General features: G+C 39.6%; 2 protein-coding genes across 4 annotated transcripts; both read left to right on the top strand.

Annotated features, from left to right (window-relative positions):
* The first annotated feature begins 458 nt into the window (after positions 1-458).
* On the top strand, positions 459-10,885 carry crk (CRK proto-oncogene, adaptor protein). The gene is made up of 3 exons (XM_086142416.1): positions 459-1,008; positions 1,834-2,408; positions 6,902-10,885. The coding sequence occupies exons 1-3, from the start codon at positions 789-791 to the stop codon at positions 7,037-7,039; spliced, it is 933 nt and encodes a 310-aa protein (XP_085998542.1). The 5' UTR covers positions 459-788; the 3' UTR covers positions 7,040-10,885.
* An 869-nt stretch (positions 10,886-11,754) lies between these two features.
* On the top strand, positions 11,755-22,068 carry ywhae1 (tyrosine 3-monooxygenase/tryptophan 5-monooxygenase activation protein, epsilon polypeptide 1). Of its 3 annotated transcripts, XM_086142445.1 has the most exons (7): positions 11,755-11,980; positions 13,919-14,118; positions 14,735-14,841; positions 15,230-15,436; positions 15,868-16,004; positions 17,941-17,992; positions 20,914-22,068. In XM_086142445.1, the coding sequence occupies exons 1-6, from the start codon at positions 11,917-11,919 to the stop codon at positions 17,946-17,948; spliced, it is 723 nt and encodes a 240-aa protein (XP_085998571.1). In that variant the 5' UTR covers positions 11,755-11,916; the 3' UTR covers positions 17,949-17,992; positions 20,914-22,068. The 3 variants fall into 3 exon arrangements, with proteins under 3 accessions (XP_085998571.1, XP_085998563.1, XP_085998555.1); XM_086142437.1 differs by lacking the exon at positions 17,941-17,992 and having other exon boundaries at positions 20,917-22,068; XM_086142429.1 differs by lacking the exon at positions 17,941-17,992.
* The last annotated feature ends 199 nt before the right edge of the window (positions 22,069-22,267 follow it).

Below are 22,267 nucleotides of genomic sequence, written 5' to 3'. Positions count from 1 at the left end.
TTTTTTACAACTTGCTGTATAGGAAAAAACTTCATGCGTCTGCATGTTTGCAGTCGAATTACACAACTACTGTAAATATCCAGTGCAATAATGTGAGACGCTTCGATTTCATAACAACCCACTTGCATCGGGACATCAAGCTAACATGTAGAGGAAATAAGGTTAGCTCATTTGTCATTCAAAGTAAAAGACACAATTCGTTACTTTAAAATGAGTAAAGATTCAATGCTGACCGTTTAACGATGACGTATGTGGTGTTTCGATTAAAAACAGACACTGGGGATCTAGTATGTATACATTATATCAAAAATAAGAGCGGATACAATCAGATATCTTATATTACGTTGGACCAAACGGATGTTTCATATCGGTGTTCTGAATTAGGGCGAGGTTAACGCTAGCTTGACACTGGCGCGGTTGTCTACATAATTACTGCGTCACATCCGGTGAGTGGGGTCTTTTTTTGTTTTCGCGTATCCGCCATTTCAGTTTTTGAAGTTAGTTGTCATCGGCCGCTGGATTTTAGCTGGAATTCTGCGTTCAAAACTTAGAGCGTCTCAATTGATATTGCTTAATTCGACTTCTAAACCAAGTAAGAGACATTTTAATCTCGTAGTTGAGGTTCTGTATCGGTGAATTGATGCCGAAACGGCCAGCTGCGGATGTCGCCTGTTTACTAAACGTGCTCTAGGCGCTAAAGTTTTTGTATGAGTTGAAGGCTTTGCTTGTGGATCGCGGGAGGGAGAGAAGGGAAGGCCCGGTGAAGCCTCGCCTTTGGAGTGGGTATCATGGCCGGACATTTTGACGCGGACGACCGTGGCAGTTGGTACTGGGGTCGGTTGAGCAGGCAGGAGGCTGTGTCTCTGTTGCAGGGACAGAGGCACGGCGTGTTTCTGGTCCGGGACTCCATCACCAGCCCCGGAGACTACGTGCTTTCGGTATCAGAGAACTCCAAAGTCTCGCATTACATAATTAATAGCATCAGCAACAATCGACAATCCGGTCCAGGTAAGTCACAAGACGTTATTTTCATATATATACACATATATATATATATATGTATATATATGTATATGTTTGTATGTATGTATGTATGTATGTATGTGTATATATCTATACATATATACATATGGATGTATGAATGCTTGTATAAACAGATATCTACACACACACACACACACACACACACACACACACACACATACACGATATTTAGGGTTGGTGGGTTACGAAGATGCTGAGCATTCTTGCATGACTTGCACCAAAGAAGATGATCTATAGTGCCTTGCACACACTCCGGATGAATAAAACAGGCGAGGCATCAGTCAACTTACTGTTGGGTTGATAAAAGGTTAATGAACCCCAGGTCATTGTATTAACTCATTACTTGCATTTCTGTTCACGTAATGTTGCAGAAACTCGAGCATCTTTAGACGACTGCATCAACACTCAGTATGATGGACAGTGCGAGATTTCAGATTGTAAACTCGGTAAAATATGGAGTTGTGCAATTTCTTTTAATGATCTCAAACTGCCAGTCCAACATAGCTGCGATCTACATATATTTTAAGAGTATTTATTAAAATGCCCATGTGATGAAAAGGCATTAGCATACTATTTCTTTAAATTTCCCCAAACGCCACTTGAATGAGAAGCAAAACTTTCCCAAACAATTCTGCAACTCCAGTTGTAATGATAAGATTTATCAAGTAATTTTAGGGAAGAAAATTCACATTGAGCTTATGTGTGCCATGTTTATAATGATAAGATTACAATGTGTCTGCTTTTATAGTATTTGTATTTGCTTACATATTCCATCCTAATTTTTAACAGGTTTGGCTCATCCAAGGTTCCGTATTGGTGACCAGGATTTTGAGGCTCTCCCTGCATTGCTAGAATTCTATAAGATTCATTACTTGGACACCACCACATTAATAGAACCCATCAACAAGTCCAAAAACACCTCGTTCATCAGTGTTGGCCCACCACGCCTGGAAGATGAGTATGTCAGAGCACTTTTTGATTTTTCCGGCAACGACGATGAGGATCTCCCATTTAGGAAGGGTGATATTCTACGGGTTCTTGAGAAACCAGAGGAGCAGTGGTGGAATGCTCAGAACTCTGAAGGCCGAGCAGGAATGATCCCTGTGCCGTATGTGGAAAAGTACCGACCGGCGTCCCCAAGTTCAGTGGCAGGGCCTGGTGTAACTGGGGGACTGCCAGGAGGGATGGGAATGTTAGGTAACTCAGATGGATCTGCAGCACCACCTGGCGCTCCACTGCTTGGAGACCCAAGCCAATATGCCCAGCCGACCCCCCTCCCAAATCTTCAGAATGGACCTGTGTATGCCAGGGCCATACAGAAGAGGGTGCCCAACGCCTATGACAAGACTGCCCTGGCTTTAGAGGTAACTATGGATGTGTTTAGTGTTACTAAGTATTGTTCAGTTCTTTTTTTCATTGACTCCACCTCTACTACTGTTTTTTTTTTTTTAACATGCACTAGAGGAAAAAGGACAAGGAAGACGGATGTGGGGACAGCCCTTATCACGCCTTGTTCACATTGTTTTTTTTTAAATTGAACTGCTGGTCATTCCGTCAGTATTTATTTAACTCATGAAAGTCAAGTCAAGGTTAGGAAGTGTTCTGCCGGCCCTCTGTACTTTCACCATATCATATTATATCAGTGTATCTTTTTAAAAGATTTGCATAATTCAGTATTTTCACAACTTACTCTTAAAAATATGAACATCTCCCCAGTGTTTGACATCCCTGCTGTCATCTCTTTTGGAGGAGCAACTGACGGAGTTGACTTTGAGGCATTCAATCATTCGCTCAGATTTTAGCTAAGGGGAGAGTACCCCCGTGACACAAAGTCCTCGTCCGTGGTCATTAAGTCTCGGCTGCTAAACTGTCCGGAAGTGAGAGCAGGGCTCCCACGGAGCAGGTCGTTGGGGGGAAGGAAATAGTTTGTGTTTGGGAACACGACCATTTCCTTTGGTCTCTGTGAAGCCAGGAGTCCAGCTGAGCCAGGAGCAGGATTAGGATACTAAAGATACGAAAACAGGCCCATTCTTGTATTTCTCTATTTTTCAGTCTGCTGATTGAGTTCATTTGCATTAGTTAATTTCCACAAGTTATAGACATTTTTGCTTCTCAGCTTGAAATTAATGGGTTAATGTATAACAGGTAGATCACTCTTGAAGTTTCTACCACTCCCACCTGTGGTACAATTTGCTGTCTTTGAACTGTGTGAGGCAGCTTGTTGTCCCTGCTGCGGAGGGCCAGTGTGACTCAGCAAGGCAAAACTAGACAGTTAATAATTAGCTCATGTTTCCTTGTCTACTTTTCTTGACTGTGTTGAGCATTAAACTGTGTCTTTATAAACTTTTGAAGTTTCTATTCAGTTAAATGTTTCGCTCAAGTCTCATGTATTTATTCTGTCAGGAGCATGATGTTGTGGATTCAAGTCATTGTAGTATTGACCTTAGAAATTAAATCTAGTCATTGTAAAGCCAAGTCAAAGCACAATTGGTATCCGACAAATTTAAACTACCCCTCCACTGGATTTGTTAATCCAAATCTGTAATGCAGAAATAAAGACAATTGCCACTAATGTGGCTCTAATTGTTAAACTTGTGTCAACACTATTAACAAGAAGTAACTCCTGTGGTTGGATTTTCACACATCTCCTGGCTGTGCTGGTTTGAGTCAAACCCTTCTTGTTTCAGTGGTGTTTTACCGCAATTGCCATTCGACACGTTTGATGCGTGTCAAATGGCTGTGGGAACTATTGTTTCTCTCCAGTTATAGATTGCTGTATAGGATGTTTTAAAGACATTGGGATTGATCTTCTGTAGTACACCATTAATTTAATGCACGATATAATTCACTAGGAATCATAACTTTATTGTGCCTCAAGTAATGCTACTATAAAGCATCTCATTTTACTCTATTCAGACACTGAAGCTGTTAGCACAGCTGTTGGCTGTGAGTGAGTGAGCTGCAACCTGCAAACACCATTTGCCGTCACTGACATGGTCATGCATGGACTGCGCATATGGCAGAGTTTGTGACAATGCTTTGCATTTATTTTGCTGTTTACATCCGATTATTGAAATGTTTTGTTTATCAAAATGGTGGAATGTCATTTCTGTTTAAAAACACTTAACCTCTCATATCACATTCTTAAATTCGAGCATCTTTTTGAGTTCAGGGTTTTTTTCAATGTACCAAGGGTTGATGCTTGCTTTCCGTTATCCAGGGATCAGTCACGCAAACTTAATACATTACATATTTTTTCACTTTTTGTTTACACGGACGGTCTAATGAAAAAGGCTTTTGGTACAGATTTTGAGCTAAAATGTATGTTATTCTGGAATGCATAAATAGAATTGACATGACCTTACAAACAATTGCATATGAAAGAGACAGCACATGAATCTAAAATAAACTTAGTTCATCAAGACAGACCAGTTGGAATTGTCTCATCCTGGATGCATTTAAGTAGATTAATACCATGAGCTAGACTCAACACAATACTGGCAGATAATCATAACATTTATGACAAAGGAATCGTGTTAAATGGATAGCTATTTTCTCTGAAAAGTGATACTTGCTTGTTTCATGCTAAAGATAAATTACACTATTCCTTTTAACTTTCTTAGGAAACTTTTTTAATTTTCTTTGAGATTCACCTTTACAATGCGTTTTCTCTGTCAAAACAATAATGGAATTGTAAAACTTGGCAGAATTAGAAGATGCTCAAACATCAGTTTTGCCTCTGCTGTTGAATCAAAATTAACAAGGTTCTCCAGATCCCTAGTTAACACCCAATCAGTTTCCTTTGTGAAAATGTATCTCCGCCAAGGTCTGTTTAAATACAGCCAACAATTTTTGATGTGAAAGAAAATTAGGGCTTCATATGATTTAGGTGCAACAGTTCCAGAGCTGAAAACTGCAGCCTGTGATCCTCTCAGAGAAGGAATGGCTACCAAAGCACACCACCATCTAAGTTTGATTAACTAGAGGCTAATCAGCCCTCAAATTTCTGTTCTTGTACCTGTTAATTCTCCTGCCTTAGTGACGCCATTGCCATGGGTATTTTAATTTGTGTGTCTGCTTAGGGATAGGATTTGTGGCTATGTAATGCTTTGAGAGGCAGAACTCAGTGTTTGAGATCTTTTGATGTAAAAATATATTTGGCCCATCAGTGAGCTAGCAAGTATATTTGGTGATGCCTGTCAAGATTTTTTTTAAAAGCCTTTTATCCATCCAATTAAACAAAGCCAATATAATGGACAACTTGTCATTGATACTTTCCTGACAGTCACACTGTAGTCAGCTATTTAAACACAAGAGACAACCTTCTTTTTCCCGTTTTTGCCTTCACCTTTGCACAAACTAATTTTCTCCGGTCTTTAGAAACAGACGCTGAATATTTTACGAGCACAAACACAGAACATTCATTTGATCTGCTCATATGAGCATCGCTGTTGCAGTTTCTTGAAAATGACCTTGCTTGTCAACACTTCTTTAAGAAGAAATCTGATGAGCCTCCCTGTCTGATGCTGTTATAATGAAGGTGTTGATTGTTTGAAGCAGTGTCAAATGCTCAGCATACCTCAAATTTAATCCTGTGTCACATAGAAATGTTTCTCATCAGAATTACCACCTTGCAGACTTTATAACTAGCACTGTTCTCCTTTTTTCTTTGTGCTACTACAGAATGGTTCCTCACGACACCATGACTGTTTTTGACCAAATTGAAAAGGTTCAAATGTTGTTTGCAACACATCCATGACAGTTGGAAAAAAAAAATACAGGATAGCTAGAGAAATCCGTGAGATTGGATGGTTTCAAGGAATTTGACCGTTTTGAGTCCATCATCCAGACCAGACTTTCAAATCCCTCTTAGTGGACATGGTATGAAAGCTTCAGCTTTATTGTGAGCTAGCAGAGAACATGTGCTATGCCTGACTAACATGACCATGTCAATGGAATAAAAGATAGAGATTAGATATTGTTAACTTACTTTTCAGCGTTGCTACTCAGCAACTGGAGAACAACATACAATTGACAGTCACACCTTTCAATTTAATACAACCTCGTCTTGTCACCTGTGATGCAACTCAGCCATCTGCACTACTGACAGTGCTCAGTCTTGCAAACAATGGTGCCAGGGCGCGCTCTGCTGAACAAACTGTGTGGTTACACCATTTCTACTTACCGTGAGCATCTTCTTCCATTGTAGAGCTTTGTTAGCAGAATATCCACTCCTTTCCCATCAGTTACATGAAAATAAAACATTTGTGAAAAGCCACTTAAAGGTATTCTAAAATAACTTGATCTTCAAAACTAATTGTGGTTCATTGCTCAGCAATAACATTGACCAGCACTTCCCTTCTACTCATATCAGAATTATTTAATAAAGTGGCATTCTTGTTAAAAGCACAGGAAACTGATGCAGGAAATTGAAAGCTGAACTGTCAACCATGTGAACTATTTAATTTGTTTCAAAATGTTTATTTGGCTCAATGTCATTCAAATCCTGTTAGATACACTTAAAAATGTCCAAGTTAGTTAAAAAAAAAGCTATCAAATCAACAGTATGGTCAGGGTTAGATTGTCCGGTCTGTCTTCAAGCATTCACACACAGCCTCCATTCCCCTGCTCTTGTCAGTTTTTCACCCAGACAGACTTTGAAACTCTCTGCTCCGTCTTGTTTACCCAGGTTTGGTGACACAGAGGGAGGCACTTCTCTCCTCATTCAGATCCACCGTCACTGCTTTCATGGTTTCCTTTCAATCAACTAAGGCATTACTTAACCTCTGCTCGCTGCTTAAACCCGATCTCTTGTCTGTCTCTCTTTCTCTTTTCTTTCTCTGTCATCTCACTTCAGGTGGGCGATATGGTGAAGGTGACCAAAATAAACGTGAATGGCCAGTGGGAGGGCGAATGTAAAGGAAAACGTGGCCACTTTCCCTTCACACACGTCAAACTGCTGGACCAGCACAATGCCGAAGACGAACTCAGCTGAGAGCGAACAACCTGGCGCAGACTGGACACTAGTATTAGACCCTGCCTCACCCCACCCCCCACCCCCCCCATCCACTGTTTTCTCATTCCTCATCATCCCCTGCCCCTCACGTTTGCTCCAGCTCTTACCTGCACCGAGTACAGTTTCAGAGGACCCAGTCATATACTCTACAGTGGAACACGGAACGTGAACTGCATCCCTTGGTCCACAGATTTGCCGACATTTTGAGTGTCCCTTGCCGCTCACTCGTCATCGTCAGACACTCCGTTGGAGACCCCGCCAGAGAATTCCCCACTTCCTCTTCCTGTGTTGGAGCAAGGAGATAAAAGCTCATTGGCTTGTCATTTTTCATCCCCATCTGTCACCACAGCGCTACAATATCACTGATGCTGCATTCATGTCAGATGGGAATTACAAGTTTAAAAAAAAAATTTACAACACTGTTGTGCCAGTATACCAGGATGAAGGACTGTTATACCCCACAATTGTTTTTATCGTTGTGATAATTGCAGGTTACAGAGAGCACCATGAACACTTCTTTATCAGCAGTTTTGTTTTGATAATCCACAAGAAAACACCATTTTACCAGTCAACAGACAGCAGCACCAGAGTCAGCCTCCTTGTCTGTTAAGCAGAAGCTTTCTGGCTACAACTTTCTAACATTAGCAATTTGTTGAGCTACTGAATTGTTGCTTATTTTAAGGGCACTGAATCTTTATGATCAGTGAAAGAAATGTGATCAGAAAATTAAGGGCACTGAGTCTTAATGTTCAGTGAAAGAATTGTGATCAGAAAATAAACTCTTAACTGTGAAAGAACCAAAGAATCTGACAGATTAAAATTCAGATAAAGAAAATGAGATGAAGTAAGTCTGAAGGGGGGGGGGGTGTAGATAAAGTGAATATTGAGCATGATTTCTTTCTTTCATATTAGTTATCACACCACAACAATGTTAATATGCACAAGTTATTAGAAAAGCAAGACCAATTTTTTAAAAAAGCCATTTCCACTAAATGTACTTTTCCTTTCAAGTTTTTTAGCATTTCATTTGTTGAAAACAATATGGAGTTCTCTGTATACCATCACTGTCAAGTAATTTACAACTGCCCTTCATCTTCCTTAATCGATCTCTTGTTGGTGATGATGCCTTTACTTAGAAAAATTTGAAAGAAAGCATCATGACTTACATTAGATTCCCAAAGGCATCTGCTCTTTGAATTTCTATCTTGTAAAATTTCACACCTAGAACACAAGACTGAATCATTGTTTTTAACCTGCAAAAGACTGAAGGTAATTTTCTTAAGGGTTTTTTTTTTTTTCATAGACATGAATGCAGCATTATCTTTGAGGAACCACGGTCCATTTAATTTCCATAATGAAAGACTGAGGTGGAGTCCTAGATTTTGACATTGTCAAATCTAAATAGTACAGAATATGTCAGAATATGACTGAATTAAGTTCAAATCACAGTGATAGTAGCAAGTGTTCAAGGTACCTGATCCAATTGAACATTAAAATGGTGTAGTCTACTGCGTGCGTGAGCTCGCCACGGTCTGTCTGCGCTTCAGAGTAGGGGATCATGCTGCTCCTGCACTCAAGTGGCCAGCAGCAAAGCAGCAGTGGATTGGATGCAGGGAAATATATATATTTTCCACTGACAGCCCCTTGTCTCAAACAGCATTCGTGGGAGGAATGACTAATGTCTTCTAAATTCTCTGTGTACTTCTCCCGAGGTCTTGATTCCACTGAGATATTAGCCAATATACAAAGCAACATTACTGTCTAGCTGTCAAAACCTCCACAATTGCTGCTCTAGTCTAGTTATATTTATTGATATATATATATGCATTTCATTCAGTGTATGACTAAATTTTGAATGCTCGTTCAAATTTTAGTCATCCACCAAACTCTTGATGACAAAATGTGCTTTAACTGTAAAAAATATTCACAAAAAGAAATCAAATGGAAGCCTCTAAATCAGAGAAAATAAATTTGATTTCATCAGGCCCCAGGTGACCCTCGTTCCTGTTCACAATAGATAAATAGACCTGAACTACATCGGAGGCAGGTTAAATATCACAAGCAACTAAGTCACCTTGAGATGTGTGGTTTGTGCGGAGAAGCAGACCAAGAACCAGTCCAACCCCCAAATGGAGAGCACAAAACTTAAGTTGAAATTAGCAGCAAAGAGATACACTTGTAATCCTAGCCAGAGAGCAGCAGTGATCCTGACGAACACGTAGAGGTGAAGATGACAGCAAAACTACATTTAGCCTCTACACCTCAGCCCCATCTGCCTATCACTTGTGACCAAGTAGTCTTTTGTAAGGAAAATTAAGAACATATTGTTACGATGATGTATTATGTGTTTATCATTACATGCTAAAATCCTTTTTTTTTTTTTTTGTAGTTTTCGTTGTAGCTGGTTTTGTCCCAGGCGAGGGAGAAACAGTTTTGTACTCTTTTTACTGCTGCATGTCTGGAAGGAGAGATGGGTCACTGGTTCAAGTGGGTAAACTGACTTGGTGCGGTGGGGGCACGTCGCTCTGCCCCCCAGCTCTCACAGGGCCACGTGCGTTCTCATCCTGTGTCCGATATATACAAATGAAGTCGAAAAAAAGTGAATGTAGGCTGTCCACCATGTTAGTTAGTGCCATTTTCTCATTTTTGTCCTAAGTAAACCCTGGAAAAATGGACTGCTCTGTGTTCAGATCCCAGATGTGCCCAAGTAATAAGGAAGTGTATTATTTGGTAGCCTTGCTTTGTTTTTATGCTTTTAATAATCCTGTTGCCATCTCGCACCCTTGTTTTGTTACTTTTAATCCTCAGTGTTATCAGCTGCTTCCCTTTGTGTTTTCGTGCTAATGGTTTGCCTGTTTATGATGCACAAGCAGACATGGAATTTTCTTTTACTGTCTTCTGCTTCTGTCGTTTATGTCGTGTCAAATGACGAGACAACCCCCCAAGAGTCATTTTTCTTTTCTGTTTGAATCAATCTGCTTGTTAGCCCCTGACAATCATCACCCTTGTTTACAATAATGCTGATATCATCTAACCACTTTGCCAGAGTCAGTCTATCTGCTTCAATTTTGATCCATGGTAAAACTCCCCTTCCCAGCGGAGTGTTTCTTTCAAATGTCAAATGTTTCTGTCTGTCCAGCACACCTAGTCGCCCTTAGATGGCACTATAGCGACGCTCAGAAAGATGCAAGTCCTCTGATCACATGCTTTGCCAGTGCTTTTCAGATTTCTAGAGATGAATCTTTGAACAGAATGCACTTACCGCTTTTACATTGAGTTTACAGACATAATCTCTTTTCAAACATTTACCTTTTTTTGAATTGATCCATGATGGCTTCCACAACCTTTAAAGCCTTACCCAGTTTCACGTGTTCACGTGTCAGAATCCTGACCCATGTAAAAGAAAATAATAATAAAATGAAGGAAAAAATAATTGGCTGGCTTCTTAGAAATAACTTCCCTGTTTATGTTTACCTTCAGCTTTTGAGGCAGTTAGTTTTTCTCTGTAGTAATGATCAAAAGAAGCCTCTTTGTCCCTTATTCTACACATGGCAGGTGCTTAGCTACATAAATCATTACCGTGTTGTGTTGCCAATGAAACAACAAAGAAGTATTTTTTTAAGTAACCCTATGTGAAGTCGCTCACATTTCCTTTCAGTCAAAGGAAGATGTGGTAAAATGCCACTGGGACTTGTGTTAATATTAAAATGTGCCATTTTATTATAACACTATATTCTTTCAAGACAATTGAAATTACCATTTTATTTTCTGTAGCATGTAATGTGTTAATACACTAGTAAATAAAGTCAAACCCATGACAAATTACTTAATGTCTCCTGTTTTATGTATCATGAAAACTTTGTTTACCTTTAAAACATCTGTTTTTAGTCTGCTCCAGTGATAAAATCTCATCATGATGAAATGTGTTGTTATTTAAAGGTACTTTAAGTCACTGTTTAACCAGTCTGTGTGTACGGAGGGAATGTATCCAAACTAGTTTAATGCGAATTACCTTTCTGTGCACACCCTTTATTGTACCTCAACTACTGTCAGCGTGGGAACATGTGCTCTCATTTGCAGTGCTTTCTTGCCTCTTATACAGAATTTGTATAAATTATTATTTGAAATTCAAATGTACACTACTAAAAATTACTTCAATTGCATTAAAAACGTTTTTTACAAAATGTAAGTTTTATTTATGAATGTAAGACTACTTGTTGCTTAAATGGCACGTATAAATTCGAGTTCAAGGCAATCTGCAATCACCTTTGAAAACCCTAACTCCCCAATGAAATCCGAATAAATACTGACGAGTTGAATGTATTGACAGCTGTCGCAGGCGTAAATAATAAAGGTAAATCATTTTAAAATATCCGAAGACAGGTTTCTCTCATTGTACAACACGACAGAATAGAGGCTGAACACATGGCTGGTATCATATGGGGTTTCCTTGTGCCAGAAAGTCCTGTCTTTGCATGTGCAACTGGTAATAACTGAAAATGTAAAGAAACTGAGACAGAACGTGGATATATACGTCTTATTTTACTTATAATTTTGGTGCAGACAGTTGAGTTCTGTAACGTGAGCATGCAGATTGTAGGTGGGATTTCACTGCGCTGTCGGCGGTTTCAAGAATCGACGAATCAGAGCCGTTGATTTGTGAGTGAACGTACGTTACCCGGATGAGGCTGGTCGCCATCTTTACTCCATCCCGTTACAGTGCTGCCGGTGGGGCGGAAAACCACTCATCGACTCCGTTGGTTTCTAGGAACTGCTGGCAGACTTGGCAGATATTTGTTTTACTAAAGACTTGCCACTTTAATTAGCCTGCTACCTTCTCCACACTTCGATTCATCATGGACGACCGAGAGGACTCTGTATATCAGGCAAAACTTGCCGAACAGGCAGAGCGGTATGACGGTAAGCCACACTTTGAGGGTTGGCTCAGAGTGGAACAATTTCACTGCTCGGTTTTTTTCCTGCTAGCTAACGGTGCAATGCTCTTGTAGTTAGCTTAACGTTAGCCGCAGCTAACTCTAGCACTAACGTAACCACAAAATCTATAGTTCTACTGACTTGTCTGTGATATGACATATGGCACCTTGCTAGAAAATACTAAAATTCCACGTGACCTGCGGGGCACGTCAGCAGGTTTTTGCATTTTACTGAAATTTTACGCCTGTCACTAACCGCGGCTAACGTTAGCGGACAGGCTATAACAAAATGGCGGATTACTGGAGCGTGAGCTGTCAGGAGTTGCCTCCCCTGCACCATGGTAGCTTCTTAGCTCAATATTTGCTCGACTAGCAGCTCAAAGTGACATGCATTACAGTCCTCGTTAACATAACGCGGAAATTCATTAATTTGTTAGCGACAACTTTAACTACAGTGAACCGTGAGCAGAAAGTTAGCTAGTGACAGAGCTCTGGAGTGGAAGGGCAGCTGTTCACTTTATGGGGTGTTTCCCTTGCAAGCAGGGTGTACGGATCGATTGGCGAAAAACGACCTCGTCTTCCTCCCTGGTGTGGTTGACTTGTGTCGGACTGTCATACCATTACAGGCCTTTCAGCGGCTGTTTTTAGACGTTCTGTCTTTGCCACGGTCATTCGTTGCCCAGTAACGATATGTGAATGTACCATGACTCACTCAAGGGCTTGGACAAGTGTATTTACGGAGTGATTTATGGTTTAATTGCTTAAATGAGAGTCTTCATCAAACTTAGACGAATTTTTATATTTTTTTCTACACAAGGCGTTCATAAAATGAAATTTTTAGTTACATTGGAAGAGTGAAACGTTACCGAAGTCATAAGCTCATCCCTACTCCATTTTTAAATGTTTGTTGTTAAGAATACATGCTTTTGAGATTATGGACAATGCGTAACTTTTGATGGTGAACATCAATTAAGTCAAATCTAATGTATATCCTGCAAGGGATGCAAATAACTAGAGATTCTTATGGTTACCTGAAAGGGGTCACCATGAGAATTTATAAGTTTCATTTTGTTGGAAAGCAGCATTAAAGCACTCCGACAATAATAACGTGGTTAGCCTGCATGCAAGTCTTGCAAAGTTGCACGGACACATCTCATGCATTGAAATATCTCTCATCCAAGTATTTAGCCCCATAGATATCCAGTTGTTTCAAGCGTATTTGCTGCCCTGTATGTAACACAATTGCGTATATATATACACCAGAAGGTTTTTGGTGATTTTACATTGTTTTGCTTATCAGTTTGTCACCAGTAAATTCACTGTAAAATTTTCCTCAGAAGATAGAAGTAGTTAGCAGATCTAAAAAAGGTAATCCTTAAAAATCCTCAGGTTATCCTCAGTTCTTATTCTTCCTCCTTTCTACTATTATCTATTACTGTTATGTTTTTACTTGAAACTCTGGCACAACAATTTCCTTCGGGATAAATAAAGTTGTTCTATCTCATCTCTCTCATAGTTTCCCAATTATTAGGGAGAAATTAGTTAAGCCTAATTTCCTTGGCAGTTAAAGAAATATTAATCTAAACCATCACATATGATGCTGAAGACTCCATGTATTTTTGTGTTTGATTTTTGTTTCCATACCCAAGTAGGTACTACACACTTTCTGTCATGACCTCGTATGATGGACACCTCTATTAAGATAATAGATAGATATGAACAAATAAATAACTGAAGACTACATTAAATTGCAAAACTACCAAAGCATTAAAATGTCTGATTATCTTCAATTGTACTTGGCACTTTTGAAGCAATCAGCATGAGCTAATGGACACTTATTCTGCACAGATGGGAGTAAAACATGTTCCAAATAGAAAAGCATAATGTAATATTCAAAGACCTGCTACACGTGTTTCTTCAACAGAGATGGTGGTGTCAATGAAGAATGTGGCGTGCATGAATTCAGAACTCACAGTGGAGGAGAGAAACCTATTATCAGTGGCCTACAAGAATGTGATTGGTGCTCGAAGAGCTTCATGGAGGATAATCAGCAGTGTTGAACAGAAAGAAGAAAGCAAGGCCAGTGAAGACAAACTGAAGATGATCAGGGCATACAGGCAAACGGTAAACAGTCCACAAACAATCTAACTTTCCATTAAATTGTCTTAACATGTATTCAGTTGTTTTTTGTCAGAGCACATTGCATGGATTTGCCATTTCCACTTTATTTAAAATATTTCTCATTTCCAAGCATCTCAGAATATGGTAGTGTGAGATTACCAACTCTTATTAATAATACAAACTGAGCTGCTACTGGACAGACTGCATCTGACTCATAGCTGGCAAGTTGTTCTCTCCCTTGCTTTTATGAAGGGAATAAGAGCTGACTATTATTCTGGGAGAGGCCAGACTATGTCAAAAATGGGAGAGGCAGTTGGACTGCAGTCAGTGACTTAATGGGATTCTGGGGAGGGTAATCCTGCTCTTGCACCTACATCTCCTCTGTCCCTTGGTTGACACATTTCTTAATTTACCATTACAGCACTTGGTGTGAGTCAATCTAAATTTGCATATTTGATGGTGTGAATAAATTACACTGAAGGTCAGTCAGGGGCACAGGATAAAGATGACATCATAGACTGGCCCTTGCACACACTCAGAAACAACATGTTTAAATCGGACAGCGACAGTGGGTCTAATTGTTATTTTTATTTTTTTTGTTTCTTTGGTTTTCTGGCAGGTTGAGCAAGAGCTTAAGTCAATCTGTGGTGACATTCTGGAAACACTGGAAAGGCACCTACTCCCGTCTGCTGGAGTGGGAGAGTCTAAGGTCTTCTACAATAAAATGTAAGAATTGTGGAGTTCAGTTATTAACTGTGGAATAAATGAAACCCTTCCCAACATCTAACATAATGTAATTTGCTCAATAGTTTATTGTTTTAGTATGTTTTTTTTCTAATAGGCAAATGTCAGGAAATGTTATTGTTCCGAAAAAAATACACCTAATATTGGGAAAGACAAGCTTGTCAAAGCAGTATTAAAAAAAATATATTGTGAAGCAGATACTTATGCAAGTACACAGTTAGCCATTCAGCACAAATTTGAATTCAAAGAAGTGACAAAGTCAGTATTTTAGACAAATTACATATTTTTTTAAGTTACGAAATTCAAGTCCAGTTGCCAGAACTAGAAGATTTCAACAAGAGTTGAAAAATTCCCCTTTTCCCTATTCTAGGAAGGGTGACTACCATAGGTACCTGGCAGAGTTTGCCACTGGCAACAACAGGAAGGATGCAGCAGAGAACAGCTTGGTGGCCTATAAAACTGCTACTGACCTAGCAATGTCTGAGCTGGCACCCACACACCCCATACGCCTCGGCCTTGCTCTCAATTTTTCAGTCTTCTACTATGAGATCCTCAACTCACCTGATCGCGCCTGCAGGTCAGTGTTTTTGCAGGACCATCTTTGAGTGTGTTACCTTCACTTTTAACAGCACAGTCCAAGGTCCCAAAAGAGCCATGGGGAATAATATTTCCACATTTGTATTACATTTGGTCGTGGAAGCTTGTTATTGGAAAAAGAAATTTGATCAAAGTGGTTTGTGACATTAAGTTGTGATAACCATTCAAGGTAAATTCTCTTGCAAAAATGAAAGTGAAATAAGAAGGAGAAAATCTATGAACTGCTGTAGATCTACAAAGATATTGATCCTACACTGTAATATTCATAATTTCTTTTGACAGGGACTTGTAAAGAAAAGTCTATAAATACTCATGTAATGTCTGTTTTGTGTACTGCATTAGATCTACGGCCATAGTCTAACTTACAAACATCTAGCTCGCTGATAGGCTCTCCATCTACTGACTGCGCAGGTTGGCGAAGGCTGCTTTTGATGATGCCATTGCAGAACTGGACACACTGAGTGAAGAAAGCTACAAGGACTCTACACTTATCATGCAGTTGTTACGTGACAACCTGACACTATGGACTTCAGATATGCAGGGAGAGGGTAAGTGACTGAGGCCATTATGGCCATTTGCAGTGTCAGTGTCTTTATTTCCTGTGTATCGAACGTGTAGTTGCCAGGATTGTTTGTGACGAACCTCTTTTTCCTAAGACAGGAACCTGATACTCTGAACTAACACTCTTCTCATGTCTCATCTCATCCATCTAAAACTTCTGACGATTCATGATCTGCTATTACCTGAGCATCCACTCTTTTGGTCCAGTGCTTATATAATGCATGAATTCTTTACATTTGGATTTATATTAAAAGTCATTTTTTAATGCATGCTCATTGTACTGTTCAACTTAATGTTTATTTAACAGGCATCTTGTTGACAATCACCTGTCAGTCTTTATGAGTGCATCTATGGCACTCGTCTTGCAGCAAATTCTCTTTATAGCTTTTATGTCATTCTGCAGCAGCAGCAGTAGTACAAAATCAGGTGAGAGTTGTGTATATAATGGTCAGCAAAAAGGTTTTTTTTCCATTTGCTAAATGATTACTGTTGCTATGCTTCCCACTGGTATGCCTTCATGTAGTCTTAAAACAGATGGTTTAATCAAGTCTGACCTGTGTTTACATTTAACAAATTTACGTATGGCTTGTAACGTATTTATTTATGAGTTGGGGGAAGAGGGCTGAAAATAGAGACCTACCCCTTTGGAATACAAATGTTTCATGGATTCAAGTATTTCTTCGCTATTTTGAGTCAATTTTGGAACTTCACACTTCGTTTTGTGGTTTGTGTTTTTATCTTTAAAAGCAAGAAATGAGCCGAGTCATCCATTAAATGGAGACTGACCACAAAAAGGCATGTGCTGCAAAAGGCTAAGTTGTGACATCTGTTCTTCTGGCTTATCATTCCCTTAGTTTTAAGACATAAGGACCTTTTTCCTTATTACTTAGTCAGACTTTTGCCTTCAGTGGAATGTAACCTGCTGGACAGTCAAAATGAATACAGGTTTTGAGGAGTTGGCTTCAGTTTTTTAGAAGAGCAAGTGAATGCCTGGGTGCCTCCAGTTAATTGTTCCACCTTTGTTGTCATAGCTACTCTAGGATGTTCTTTTGATGCCTCTCATCGGAGTAGAAGAAAGCCCTTTATTTAGTTCCATTCAGCCATACATACACAGAGAACAACATCAGCAATATTCAACCCAATACTTCGACAGGCTTAGAAGGGCTCAGGAATCAAACCAGGGACGTTCGGTTACAATTCGACTGCTCCTACCATCTGAGCCATGCCGCCCATAGAGAGTGCAAGTAGCAACTGAGGTTGAAGACATCATGAAAGCAATTTTAACAAAGTTTTAAAATCAACATTTTTGTTGATTAGCTCCATTGTAACAGTGGTTGTTAATCTCATTTTGATGTGGACAGCAGAAGGCGACTCCTGTATTCTCATCTTCTGACTGTATTCCAAGCTTGGCAGCCAGCCTGTTTTCTCTGGACAATAGTATGACTGATATCCCTCTGGCAACAACTTTGGTGCACCACAGTATATTGCAGTAGCAGAGTGCCATTCAGTGAAATACATAAGGTGCTTGATTTATGCTTTTAGGCACAGTCAAACCAACTAATACATCCTTCTTACAAGTATATTTAAGTTCATGATCTGTACCTATAGGACATCTAGGCACCCCACATTGTGAATGTGCTGGATGCATGCAGAACAGACTCAGTATTGGCATGGGTGTCATTGGTTATAGTTGGATTAAGAGAAGTTACCATACAGTAGCTAATTGAATAAACAAGTTTGAATCTCTCTTTTTTTTTATCTAAAGGCTATCTTTTTAGGAAATCCAAACCCTTTCAGCTCAAGTTCACTCTTGATTCCCTCCAGGAGTTTGCATCATTTAAGCAGCTGTGTTGCAGGGCGTCCACCAGCTCTTTCTGTGACTCACCATCTCTCTTGTCTCTCTCTCTCCCTCCCTCGCTTTAGAGTCCTAAAGGAAACAAACCTGACCGTTCATTTCCCTTGTTAACTGTACTTTGTAAGTCTTTCTCACCCAAGCCTTGCTGTGTGTGTGGCTGCCGTCACCTCTCTTCAGCACTAACTCACAAGGGTTTAATCATTCAGTTCCCTCACCTGTTCTGTCACTCGATTTGAAAGGATCTGTCATCAGTTCATTGTGAAAAGCTGTAATCCTATATCTTCACACTTTTGAAACAGGGTTTACATGACCATAGTGTTTTAGCTTAGCCTGATTTCTCTGATAAAAGTGTATTTGCTGAAAAGCTGCATCAAAAAACAGAAAGTTATATGGTGTTTCTGGCATGCAAGACACCCTGCCTGCACACAGTGCACTGAGCTTGGTTAAATTTTCTTCAGATTTGGAGAAACATATTGGATCGAAAACAAAAGCCAAAGACCCTCTCACTGGCGTTGCATTTTAATTTAAGGTGCATCTGCATGTATTTTGTGTAAAAGCTGACCTGTAAATTCCCCATCAACTGCTCCTGCACTGTCATCCACATTTAAGACCATAGTTGGGTCACCATGATTTTTTGTTTTGTTTTGGCAGCATGCAAGACAAATGTTTTTCTTGACTGATGTGGCAATTCAGATGTCTCCAGATAATTTTTAGATTTCTTAGAATGTAAATGAAAGCAGTGTTTAGTATACCATAATTTTTTTTTTCGTATTGGAAGAGATACTATGTAGTTGGATTGCATGTTTTTGAACCTGTGGGAAAATTCAACCATTCCAATTAAACTTTGTTTAAAAAAAAATCAACATTTCAAGGTAACTGCTAGTCAGTGTAAATCTATTTTTGATATTCATGTAATCCCCCCCATTTGTAGCTCAACTAGTTACTGCAAGTAGTCCACAGATAAAATATCGAGTCACTGATAATTCGCTTGCCAAATCAACAGTAGTCTGAGAATGTCAGTTGTCCCTCGCAGACTGATGTATCAATTGACAATTAGACCGGTTCAAGATAAACATGTAAAACTGGTTTTACATGACAACTCTTCATAACAGAACCCTTTGCAGGGGAATGTGTATATATATATAGATATAAATATAGATAGGTGGGGACAATACAATGTGCGATGCTGGAGAGTTTTGAGTGTTTTCATAGGTTGTACGGTTCTTTACATAAAATCTTCCTTCACGTATGAGGCTCGCTGCCACAGTTTCTACGCCTTCTTCAACATTGTAAAAGAAACCAGTTAACCAAGTTCCCTTTTTGTTTAAGGTTAGGTCATATAGTTTTTGTACGACCCAATACTCAGTAGCCTCACTTGTTGGTTGTTAATTTTTGAAACCAGATAAGTAAAAGACCACAGTTTTGCTTTTCTCTGTCAAGCAGGGTGTAGTATTACTTAATGTACAAGAATTTTACTTTCATAGTACTTTACCCCCAATGACACGTCATGACATCATGATTGAAAGTTTGCAATACAATGAATCCACATTATGTCAATATAATGAATGCAAAATACCTTTAAAAAACAGGATCTACATTTAATGTCCCATTACCGACTCAATTTTACATAATTTGAAATCTTAGATGGTAAATAAAGAGCAAATTCTTACCTTGTGCCCCATAAGCAGAGGAGACAAGATTTTTGTCTTGCAAGTGTCTGCAAATCCATATGGGTGTGTGAGAGGTAAAGACCTGAATCAGCAAGCGTTAGAGGGAAACTGACCCAACAATAGTCACATCAAACGTGTTTGAATTCTTGAGCTGATGTATAATTCTTGAGCTGGTATAATATTAGCAGATTTCCAACCCAACTGCAAGCACATAGCCAACAGCCAATGAAAAAAAAAGAGTAGGTGGGACAAATGAAATATTGCCAGATGACAACAGGAATTAGCAGGAATATCAGAATAACAATGGCGTCAGTGAGACAAAGTGAAACTGAATCACACAACTAGAAGAAAGAGCAGATAGCTACTAACAACAGGGACAGGGAATCTTTTGACATCCATGTTTGTTTACCCTCTAAACAGCAGCTCTGGTAGGCACGGTCGCTCTCACGTGAGTTTGATGCATTCAGTTGCTTTGACAAATGGTGTAGTCTGTGATCCCTCATCAGTTATCAAACATGTGATCCCCATTTCTTTCAGTCGGCATCGAAAAAAAAAAAATCTGCTAAAACCAGTTTGTTGGCGTGAACTCCCAAGACAAACTCTGTAATGACAGCAAAAGTTGTGCAGTGTGTTCCTATCTTTAGATTTGTACACAATAGACAAGTTTTCACCACAATGTTTTGCAAAAGAAGGTTCATTTGATATAATGTTGACATTTGACATGTTGCTATTTTATTGCCAGAGAAAATACCACAATAGATAGCATCAGATTTTGTTTTCTTTTTGCTGTGATCAGTAAAAGACAGTTGTAGGGTTTTTGGAATAAACACTGCCTTTAAATAAATAATTTGTTGTTCAAGTCTGGATGAGCACTTACTAGTGTGATGAACAAAGCACTATTGGATTACTTTTGAGCTGTCCTTCCGGAATGTTGAAATCCAATTTAAAAAAAAAAAAACCCAGCCCAACAGAGCCTAAAGCTTATCTGTATTGTGGGAACTCACAGTGAGTGTGCTCGCCATGAAACGAGAGGCCTTTATTTGATTTTCTATCGTACCACAATATCCTAACGTAGTTACTACTTGATCTGTGAGCTAGTTAGCTGCCAAAGCTAACACCCGCTGCTCGCATCAGTATTCGTCTCACTCTTATGCTGAGGTTTGGTGTCTTCGCTTGAAAACACTCTGTGAAATGCATGACACTTGAACACGTGGAGCGATCCAGAATCCGACACACCTTGCTGTCGTTGCCAAGCTGTTGTAGGTTTGCTCTGCCAGTATGAGTGACGGGTCAAAAATCTCCCCCTCTGTCAAAAGTCAGTGGGCCGCCGCCTGAGTCACCGCCAAGCTGACACTCCACTTCTCTCTCCAGCAGGTGACGAGCCGAGCAAAGAGGTACTGCAGGACGTCGATGATCAGCCCCAGTGAGACTATGCCACAACAGCCAACAACTTGAGACCCTCCCCTCACCTTCTCACACTCCTTGTTCCTTCACCTTTATCTTCCTCACCCAAACCCGCAAACTCTCTTTCTCTTCCTCACCTTCCTCTTTCCTTTCCTCCACCTCTGCTGCTCCAAAACCCAGTGGGGCTACGGAGAGTTTATTTTTCTCTCTCTCTTTTTTTTAATTTTTGTATTAGCCCTTACATCATTGACAAAAATACCACTTAATTCAAACAGTAAATACAATGTTAGAAAGACTGAGAAAGACCCCAGATTTTTTTTTTCCCCTGGTACAAGCGGTTCTGAAATGTTATCTTTGTTTATTATTTTTGTTTGTGCTTTTTCCTCAATATTTTTATCAGTTGCTGGATGTATTGAGAATTTTTTATGTAATTACAGAAATTAACTTTTATTACTTATAATGTTGTCTGTTAGTTATGGGAGCGAGTTTATTTCTGTTCTAGTTAAATGTCATGCAGATCATTTGACCTTTTTATGGGCAGTTTTGAAATCTTAAAGTGCCCTTTTTTTTGTTGTTCATTTAGGTTGTCAGAGTACATTGGGAAAATTAGCGATATCCACGTGGGGCAAAGAAGTGCTTAACTTTTACACCATAGTGATTCTTTGTTTTTGTTGTTGTCTCTGGACTGTATTCTGTGCTGAAATACTGTAAATGTGCGCACATGCTGAAACTCGGAAGGGTTGAACTATTGCTCGCTGATGATTTTACTAAAAACAATTTGGGAGTTTTGTCACTTGTGTAAAAGACTCAATTTGGCCCCGCTCCTCGACAGAGAGCCCTCAAATCAAGATTGTCAATGCTTGCATGAAAAATAACTTCTCTGCTGCTCCCCCCCCCAGCTTCCCCTCATACTTTGTATTCGAGTTACTTTAGGTTCAGAGGTTTTCTTTCTTTTTCGGTTTCCTTTGGTCCTCCCTCGTTTTGCTTCATTATGTGTAACTTGGAGCTGATTTGTACTACTGGATATCTGACTGGAGCCACAGACAGGGAATCTGAATTGTTCTTACTGAAACACAGCATGGAATTAACATTAAACAATCTAAATTAAAGATGACAAACTGACGCCTGGCTGTTTTTCACTGCAGTGATTCACTTTGTCTGGCCGCTCCTTTACTGCGTTCCGAAGGAATACAATCACTGGAACTGCGTGCCAAGAGGAATAAATAAATTAAACCGGGGATTGAGGTCCCGTAGGGGCAGGAAGATGCCATTACTCCGGAGTAAGCGCCCAAGCAGTCTGCAAAACCTCCACATTGTCAGG

Source organism: Fistularia commersonii, chromosome 3 (genome assembly GCF_037954325.1).
Source record: "Fistularia commersonii isolate RoL2024-O1a breed Wild chromosome 3, RoL_Fcom_v1.0, whole genome shotgun sequence".
Lineage (NCBI taxonomy): Eukaryota > Metazoa > Chordata > Actinopteri > Syngnathiformes > Fistulariidae > Fistularia > Fistularia commersonii.
The sequence above is the reverse complement of the archived record's forward strand: the minus strand, read 5'-3'. Positions and strand labels throughout refer to the sequence as shown.

Coding starts and splice junctions, on each gene's coding strand:
- crk (XM_086142416.1), top strand. CDS start 789: ATGGCCGGACATTTTGACGCGGACGACCGTGGCAGTTGGTACTGGGGT. Junction 1,009..1,833: donor CAATCGACAATCCGGTCCAG/GTAAGTCACAAG, acceptor AATTTTTAACAG/GTTTGGCTCATCCAAGGTTC. Junction 2,409..6,901: donor AGACTGCCCTGGCTTTAGAG/GTAACTATGGAT, acceptor ATCTCACTTCAG/GTGGGCGATATGGTGAAGGT.
- ywhae1 (XM_086142429.1), top strand. CDS start 11,917: ATGGACGACCGAGAGGACTCTGTATATCAGGCAAAACTTGCCGAACAG. Junction 14,119..14,734: donor TCAGGGCATACAGGCAAACG/GTAAACAGTCCA, acceptor GTTTTCTGGCAG/GTTGAGCAAGAGCTTAAGTC. Junction 15,437..15,867: donor TCACCTGATCGCGCCTGCAG/GTCAGTGTTTTT, acceptor CTGACTGCGCAG/GTTGGCGAAGGCTGCTTTTG.